Here is an 8,510-nt window from a genome sequence, read left to right as displayed (position 1 = left end):
AATAAACGGGGCAGAAAGAAGGACATGAACAGAGCTCCCAACTCTGAGCCCACAGTTTCCCTGTCGGTGCAGAGGGAGGCTAACAGAGTCCCAGACATTCCCCTACTCAGTCCTGTCCTGTGTGAGCAGAGAGGGCGCAAAGCTAAGGACCTGCACCCCAGAGCCCGTCAGGACAGCAGCCTTTGAGGTCTTTACTCCCCTCAACTTGTAGGGCCAGGGGGACATAATGCACGTGGAGGAAGTGGGAATGCTGGGGGTGCAGATCTGTCCAAGCCCACCCAGAGAGGCCCAGTGAGCTCACGTCTGCAGCAACCTCACTGCTCATAACCAGGATGATGAGATAAAGCTGGAAGCCAGGCACAGGTGAGAAATGATGGGTGTCTCTTTAGGAACGTGGTGCCCAATTAAAACTGCCTCCTGGATGGTTCAGGTGGATGCTGGGACTACTCCCCCGGGCCATGCTGGCCAGCCTCCAGGCTGAGTCAGTCTGCAAGCATTTACTGAGAGCCTAGTGTCGAGTTGCATGCTGGGGAGACAAGAAGGAATAAGAGCCACACCAAAGAGTACTGTCCATCTGTCCAAGACACTTTTGAAAGCAGATTGTCAGAAAGCCTCAAGGGTCCTGCGTGGTAAGCCCCCAGGTCCCCTTATAGCCTCCACCAACCAAAGCGCTGTCTTTTCCTCCCCACAGGCCCCAGCTCCTAACCTCTTTCTCTTCCTTCCAAAGCATCCATAGCCCTCAACCTTCCTCTAACCTACTCTTCTTCTTAAGTTGGTATGAATCAGACTGCTGTCTCCTCATCTTCCCTGCTTCTGGGACAGTCTGGACAGCCCTCTGTAATATCCATCCATAGTACGGACATCAGGTTGATTGTACCCTGTCCTTGGTAGGGTTCCAGCAGAGGCCACAAAGTGAGGCGACATCCATGTTACTAAAGGATGGTCTCATTCCCAAGACTCCCTAGGTGAATTCCCTGTCACAAATGAGTCCAGGACAAGAAAACCGAATGTGGAACAGGCCTCGGTCAGGCAAGGGGCCTTCTCCTCTCTAGGGGTATGTGCCCTAAGGGCAGACATTAAACAAGGATAGGAACCTAAGCGTGGTCTACATGGCATGTGGTTAAAGCAGTCAGACTGCTTGTGTTAAAATCCAGGCTTTCCCCTTTACTCTGTGCCTGTATCCTTTAGGTTGCATCCCACCATGAGAAACAGCCAAATAACCCCACAGTTTTGAGGGGGTATTTCTTTTTCTCATGTAATGGGAAGTCGTAAGATAGGGAGTCCAGGGCCTGAATGTGGCTCCAAGTGCCATAAGGAAACCAGGCTTGTTTTATCCTTCTACCCAGCCTTTCTTAGCATGCACTTCTTGCCTCATGGTCACAAGATGGCTGCCCCACCTCCAACATCAAATTCAAATTTCAACCAGGAAGAGGAAGGTCAAAAGACTAGTTGAGTCTCCTTCTCTTTTAAGAAGTTTTCCTGGAAGTCACACACAACTTCTGCTTACATCTCATTGGCTTAATTGGCAAGAAAGGCCGGGAAATATATTTTTAATTGAGCATATTGTTGTCCCCAACAAAATCAGATGTGTGTAGATAAAGGAATATAAACTGGTATAGTGCTGGCAAGGAGAAAGGTGAAGACTGGATTTCAAGACGGGAATGTGTGGACAGAGGTAGAAAAAGGAGGAGCAATGGTTCCCTGTTGCTTCTGACAAAGGTGTCTTGCTTGACCAAAGTTTAGTCAGGTTCCTGAACCTTCTTCCCTAGGCCCCTCTGTGCACTTATAGTAAAATCCAGTATTAGCAAGAATTGTCAACCCTCGCTATCTGGTTACCTTCCAATCTGATAGGATTCCTCATTTCCCACCAACCCCAAGGGACGTCTGATTATCCCGCACGTCTTCAGTGAGAATCCTAGTAGCCAGCATTCCCCTGACCCCTAATGCTTCCTCTTTGTAATTTTCCATTCACTGACCCTCAGCAGAAGGAGGAGAGACGGGAGTGGCAAAGCCCTGAAGGAGCCCAGCCTCGCCGTCCATTGCCAAGCAGGCCCCTCATTCACTCAGTTGAGAATCTCTCCTCTCCCCAGCATCATCCTGAGTAACCTTACCTGCCTCATGTCCGCCCTCACTTCCTTCTGCTACGGGCTAAGCTCAACGTGGCAGCGCCTACAGACAAACCGCACTACAAATCCCTACGTGCGTGCCTTTTTTTGCGTGTGAAGGGCAGGACGAGGGAAGGTTTGGTGTCTTCTGCATCTTTGTACCTTCGGTGTGTCTACACAGCCCCTGTGCTCAAAAACATAGTTGAGATTGCCTTTGACCGCCGGAGCCTCCCTATTCCTCCCCGGGCAGAGAGAAATTCAGCTCAGGAAACTCGCCTGGAGCCTTTCCCAGCGTTTCTGCGTAATCGCGGAGCTACGCGCGCGCTCTCTCTCCCCGTCTCTGCGCGGTTTCCTCCCCCGCACTCTGCCGCCCTCTAGCGGCGCTGAGTGCTGGGACGCGAAGAGCGCACGCGCGCTTGCTGCCATTCCCCGGATTGCTTGCTGGACATTCGGCGCGTGCGCATCGAGTGCGGGCAGCTCCGAGGACTCCAGAGGCAGGTAAACGCGGTGACGCGGGGAGGTGGCGGCCAGACAGCAGCTGCTGGGGGCTCGCACCTTGCAAGTCCAGGGACTCCGGCTTTCGCTCCGCCCTAAGCGAGTCTGGTGGGCTCCGAGCATTGTTTTTTGCAAGGGGTGGGGCGCGGGGGTGGGGGCGTGACCTGAGCCTGTGTCCCGGGGCTGAGAGGCGAATGAGAGGATCTCTAAGGCCTGTCACCAATTTGGTGTCTGTTGTTTGTTCAGGAAGATTTTCTTGAGGAGGGCTCCGAGTTTGCAAATAGTTTGGACGGGAAGGGGCAAAGCTGGATCAGGGGGGAGCTGGGCTGTCCTGAGTCCTGGGTCGGTGAAGACCTGGGCAGGTTGGCCAAAGCGGCCCTGTTCCTCCGACCCTAAGAGGGGGTTGGGGAGCACTGCTACAAGATGAAGTCCTAGCAGAACTTGTGCAGGTCTTTGGGATCACACTCAGGACAGCAGATTAGTCATTTTTGTGTTTTCACTTGTCCTACTGATACAGTTTCTTCTCTCCTTGCTCATTGTGGCCACTAACATGCACTCACTTGACTCTCTGCATCCTAGGACATGACACAGGTGGCACATCTCCGCCATGGGGTCCCAGCATTCCGCCTTCACTCTCCCTTTCTCCTACAAGCGAAAGAAAGATGACAGAGAAGATACGCTGGATGCACGGGAGCAGGAAGAAGCCATTGCCCAGTTCCCGTATGTGGAGTTCACTGGGCGGGACAGCATCACCTGTCTCACATGCCAAGGGACAGGGTACATTCCAACAGGTGAGAAGCTTTGGTCATGAGAAGGTTGATTCCCTGGCAAGGATCTGTAAGTACCCACCGGGCTTCTCCTCTCTCCCAGACGGAGCTGTTATTCTAGCAGTAATACCATAGTTGTAGATGGTGCCCTGAACAGGAGCCAGCTCAGCTGACTTGATAAATTTGGGCAGGTTCCACAACTTCTCTTGGTTTCCTTATATTTGAAAGCCTTTCTTTTCTTCACTTCCACTGTTTTGTTGTTTCCTTGGTTTGGAACATTTGGTTTAGTTAAAGAACAAAAATTCAATCAAGTAAATTTGAAGATCGCATTGGCTTCAGCGAGTGATTCATAAATTGAACAGCATCCCATGTAACAAATATAGAGAAGCCCCAAGGAGCTGTTCAGAGTGGAAGGCTTTTATAGGCTGAAACTGGGTGGGACATGAAAGTCGTTAGCAAAAGGAAAGAAAGAATTGTTTCAGGCAAGGGGGATTGTTCTTGGCGGGGGGGGGGGGGGCGGGGGGGGCGCGGGATGGAGAGGGTCCACACGACAGATTGCACCATTGCTGGTGACCAGAAAATTCCAGACTGACTGATTAAGCTTACATTCCTAAAGAAGATTGAGACTGCAGTTGGGTCAGGTATTAAGTCTAGGTTCACTGTCATGGGCTTCACCACAGATGACTGTTTTGGGCCTCTGGTTGTCTTTTAACAGTTTGCTGTAGATGGGTGGACAGGCACGTTTCTTTATTGTTCTCAGTTAAAAGGCCTGGCACAGCTTTGGTTGGTGGGAGGTAGGGGACCACCCAGGAAGCTTCTGTTCAAAGGAAGCAGATGGTAAATCATTCACAACGTGTAAAATCTGAAAACTATGTATATCAAGTGGGAGAGAAAAACAAATACTCTGGAGTGCAGCCCAGATTAGGTGTGGGACCATCCCTCTTGGAGGTGGTCTTCAGAAAGTCATAACAGTTTACATAGAGAGTCACAAAGATTTAGAGCTGTAAGAACCATCTCTACTCCAAAGCTTTCGTAATGGAGATGAGGAGACAGTGACCTAGGGAGGTGTTGCCTTCCCCAAGGCTATACAGGAAAGTCAGAACAAGATATTTTGTAATTTGTGGCACTTTCTATAGATTTGCTTGTTTATTAGACCCAAAATGTGAAACTCGTGTTTTAGAAACGTCTAATTCCAAATATTCTGTGGCAGGCTAGTGCGAGACATGAAGGAAAGTATTGCCAAATCATAGGATTTATTTGACCAAAAATAATTGTTGGCTCTTTTGTAGAGCAAGTGAATGAGCTGGTGGCTTTGATCCCTCACAGTGATCAGAGATTGCGCCCTCAGAGAACGTGAGTTGCCTGCCTCTCTCCTGTTAATACCTACTTCTACCCCTAGTCCCTTTTTATACGTATGAATGCCAGTTTCCTTTTCTAAAACTTTGATCTGTTCTTGTAAATTCCTCCATTTCCTTAATACTATTCACTCAAGAAAGGTATCTGCCCCTTTCACTATCTGGGGTGGGGGCAACTTGAAGCTAGGAACACTCTGAGGGCCAAGTGAAGGAACTGAATTGGAAGGAACTGGAGAAGGGCAGCATCCTGGGAGGTTAGGAGACGTTCCTGTCCTCGCAGCTGCTCTCTTCAGCGTCCCCTCCCAGAATGCAAACAGCAGAGGCTTCTGCCACTCCGCTCATTCTTGCCCTGTTGGTGGCTCCTAGCCCTCTGTACTTCCTGCCCCTCCCCCGTGATTCCTGGTTTTGCAGTGAACCTTAACTGATTGGACCTTGAAATCTGACTACCCGAGTGGGTCATGTGCTCTGTCATTTGCAGCAAACAGTATGTCCTCCTGTCTGTCCTGCTCTGTCTCCTGGCATTTGGTTTGGTGGCTTTCTTCCTGTTTCCTCATTCAGTTCTTGTGGATGATGATGGCATCAGAGTGACGAAAGTCACATTTAATAATCAGGACTCCCTTGTAATCCTCGCCATCAAGGTAAGACTTAGGGCCTCCCTTCCTGGGTTGTGCGCCTGTGAGTCTCGGGCCTCTGAGGAAACAAACTTACACTCGCAACTTGCCCTGTTGCAGGCCACCCTCAAAATCAGGAACTCCAACTTCTACTCCGTGGCAGTGACCAGCCTGTCCAGCCAAGTTCAGTACATGAATACAGTCGTTGGGTCACATGTGACAACTAACACTTCCCTCATTCCACCTCGGAGCGAGCAATTGGTATGCTGTTTGTTTGGGTTTTTTCTTTTTTAGGATCCTTGCACCATAGGCCTGAGAGTAGAGCAGGGGCTGTGGGGGTGCCGTAGCCTCTTTACTTTCCCTTTCCTCTCATTTCCATTGGTAAGAGCTGGTTGATGAGAAAGACCTGATGGGCTCTGTCATTATGAGAAATTAGGGGGGGGAATCACATACCCCCTTAATGGTAGAATGCTCCCAGGTCTTTGGATGCTGATGACAGTAATGTTCTGTGTCACTCCTGCGTGGCCACAGGCCAACTCTGGTGTTTTCTTTTCAGGTCAATTTTACTGTGCAGGCGGAGATGGGAGGCCCGTTTTCCTATGTGTAGTAAGGACGCAGTTCTCTGTGTGTGATGTCCGCTGTGGGGGGTGTGGCTGTACTCCGTTGATCAGGGCCGGTCCTGCTGGAAGCTCCAGCCTTTGGCCCATGGGTTTCCTAGCTGTGGCTGTCTTGAGCTTTTTTTTTGGCGGGTGTGGTCTTTGATAATGTGACTGAAATGCTGAGATCTCTAAAGGAGAACCTTCAGCCACTAGAACTATTCCTAAGCTCCAGCGTTTATATATGATGGGTTTGAAAGAACAAAAAGTATCACGGGAGGGTGCAAGGACTCCAGGGGCTGATGCGCTGTGGTGAGCTGAGGTCGGGGTAGTCCGTGGGGGGAGGGGGTCCCCAACAGGGCTGCCTGCCCCTCCGTTTGACAGTGCAACTCGGCACTCTCCTACTGATCCTCCTCTTTTTTTTTTTTTTTTTAAACTAAACTGACTATTTCTGTATTTGCTGTTGGGCAGCTTCTTCTGCACGTTGCCTGAAGTCCAGGTGCACAACATAGTGATCTTCATGAGGTATGTCACTCTCCTCCCTGTTCCATGGCCCTGGTGTTTGAGCCTGGACCATCAGGCTGTGTGAGCTTGCCGCCTCTGCCCGGGAGGTCCTGTGGGACCCACAACACGGGGCACACAGCTAAAGAGGGGCGCCCGCCGCCTCCAGGCGCAGACACAGTGAACTCTTGGTGTCCGCTAGGTGCAGTGTCCATCCCCCTTTGCAAACCACCAGAAACACAGCAAGCAGTTAGGTATGCGGTGGAACCTCAGTTCTCAAACTTAATTCATTCCAGAAAACTATTCGAGGAGCCGATTTGTTTAAAACCCAAATCTCCTTTGTTTATCGCCTGAGAGACACGTGACTGATCATACAGGTGTCAGCATGGAAGGACTGTCAGGTGGAGAATCAAAAACCGAAATTTTGTTGGACAGCCAAGATGTTTTCTCTGTGAACAACTTGGTCAAGAACTGATTGTTCCAGAACTGAGATGTTTGAGAACATTTCCTGTGAAACAGGGCTAGTGTTGTGACCCTTTAGAACCTTAATAAGACTCATAAGGAACAAAACGCTTTGTCAGGCATTTGGCTGGACTGACTCTCTAGCCACACAAAAATACCACGTGTCTCGGACCTGTGGGGCACTCCTAGAGCCATGACTGTCACATCTGCAGACGACAGGGGTCTCTGCAGACACGTGCAACATGAGGGTGTAGAGCAAGGTTTCCCAGCCTTGGCGCTGTCGACACTCCAGCACAGATGGTTGCTTGTTGCAGGGTGCTTTCCTGCGCACTGTAGGGTGGGCACCTCACAGCACCCTGGCCTCTGCGCACCCGATGCCAGTAACACTCGCTGCCTCCTTCCCCCTCGGTTGTAGCAAACCAGAATGTCTCCAGACGGGGCCGGAAGTCCGTGGTGGGGTAAAACTGTCCCCAGTTGAGAACTGAGGCTTCTGTGGAAAGTCAGTGGGCGGCATAGCATCCCTGTGGGTGCAGAGAGATTCTCTTGCGTAACCGTGAAGATGGGATATTGGGTGTATACATGGATTTTGTTGACTGAGTGTGCAAGACATTATTTGAGCAGTTTTTCTTATTTCATCTCAAAAACAGAATTCTTGGTTTCTTGTTCCTAGAACTTCAGTGAAGATTTCATACATTGGCCACATGACCGAGAGCTCTTTGGAGACGCATCACTATGTGGATTGTGGAAAAAATTCCTCAGCTGTTTAGAAACTGCTTTTGGTTCTTCCATGGCAACACCTGTCAGAAGAGACACAGCATCTGCTTCTAGGGCCCGTACCTGCCCCAGGTGGTGGAGGTGGAGGAGGAACTGGTTCTGTTAGTCCCCAGCACACACCCTCCTGCCACTTGAGAGGAAAACTCAACTCCCTGGCACCACTGATGTTTCTCATCAACCAGCAGATCCACTGCCCAGCACCCAGTCTATGCCCAGCAAATAGTAGACACTCACGGCTCAAAGAATTTAATTCAGATCTTCTCAGCTGTTCCTGGAGCATTATGAATTGGAAGCCTGCCATGGGACTAGGTTATACACCGTGGTGGCACGGAGCCGGGACTGTCATTGCAGCTGCACAGCTGTGTTCAGGACCATTGCTGCCCTGGCGGGGCCACAGGGGCGGGGTGTTGGAATGCATAAAGAGAGCACAGACCACGCAGTGTGTAAAATCGTTTCGTCTCCCAAATGCCTAGTAACTTTTTTTTAAGAAGCAGAACTTTTTTTCCTTGTAGAAAGTTCTAATTGTTTTTACTAAGAATCTATGTGGGGCTTGCTTTACCCTTCATCCATTGGCTGGAACATGGATTGGGGATTTGGTAGAAAAAATAAACCCTGCTTTCGATTCCTCTTTGTCTCCTCTGCTTGCTGGGATATCTTAGACACCTCTGGGGGAATTGTGAGTGAGTTGCCGGCTAAGTAGGTCAGTACAGGCTGGGAGGGGAAGAGAAGGAACCCTCATTGTACCATCGCTGGAAGCTCCTGTCAGAGAAAAACAGCCTCACCTTTCTCCTTCTGCCTCCGCTGGTGACAGGCCGCCCTGTTGCTGTTCCTGAACGGAACACTT

The 8,510-nt window shown here is 50.2% G+C and overlaps 1 protein-coding gene across 2 annotated transcripts; it reads left to right on the top strand.

Annotated features, from left to right (window-relative positions):
• The first annotated feature begins 2,534 nt into the window (after window positions 1–2,534).
• On the top strand, window positions 2,535–8,291 carry TMEM106C (transmembrane protein 106C). Of its 2 annotated transcripts, none has more exons than XM_045828951.1 (8): window positions 2,535–2,603; window positions 3,180–3,391; window positions 4,657–4,720; window positions 5,201–5,360; window positions 5,454–5,594; window positions 5,890–5,939; window positions 6,401–6,454; window positions 7,563–8,291. In XM_045828951.1, the coding sequence occupies exons 2-8, from the start codon at window positions 3,208–3,210 to the stop codon at window positions 7,657–7,659; spliced, it is 750 nt and encodes a 249-aa protein (XP_045684907.1). In that variant the 5' UTR covers window positions 2,535–2,603; window positions 3,180–3,207; the 3' UTR covers window positions 7,660–8,291. The 2 variants fall into 2 exon arrangements, with proteins under 2 accessions (XP_045684907.1, XP_045684908.1); XM_045828952.1 differs by having other exon boundaries at window positions 2,589–2,708.
• The last annotated feature ends 219 nt before the right edge of the window (window positions 8,292–8,510 follow it).

Source organism: Phyllostomus hastatus, unplaced genomic scaffold (genome assembly GCF_019186645.2).
Source record: "Phyllostomus hastatus isolate PE091 unplaced genomic scaffold, TTU_PhHast_1.1 phas_scaffold_93, whole genome shotgun sequence".
In the NCBI taxonomy this organism is placed as follows: Eukaryota; Metazoa; Chordata; class Mammalia; order Chiroptera; family Phyllostomidae; genus Phyllostomus; species Phyllostomus hastatus.
Note: the sequence above shows the minus strand (reverse complement) of the source record. Positions and strands in the feature narration are given on the sequence as shown.

Coding starts and splice junctions, on each gene's coding strand:
- TMEM106C (XM_045828951.1), top strand. CDS start 3,208: ATGGGGTCCCAGCATTCCGCCTTCACTCTCCCTTTCTCCTACAAGCGA. Junction 4,721..5,200: donor AGATTGCGCCCTCAGAGAAC/GTGAGTTGCCTG, acceptor TGTCATTTGCAG/CAAACAGTATGTCCTCCTGT. Junction 5,361..5,453: donor TTGTAATCCTCGCCATCAAG/GTAAGACTTAGG, acceptor GCCCTGTTGCAG/GCCACCCTCAAAATCAGGAA.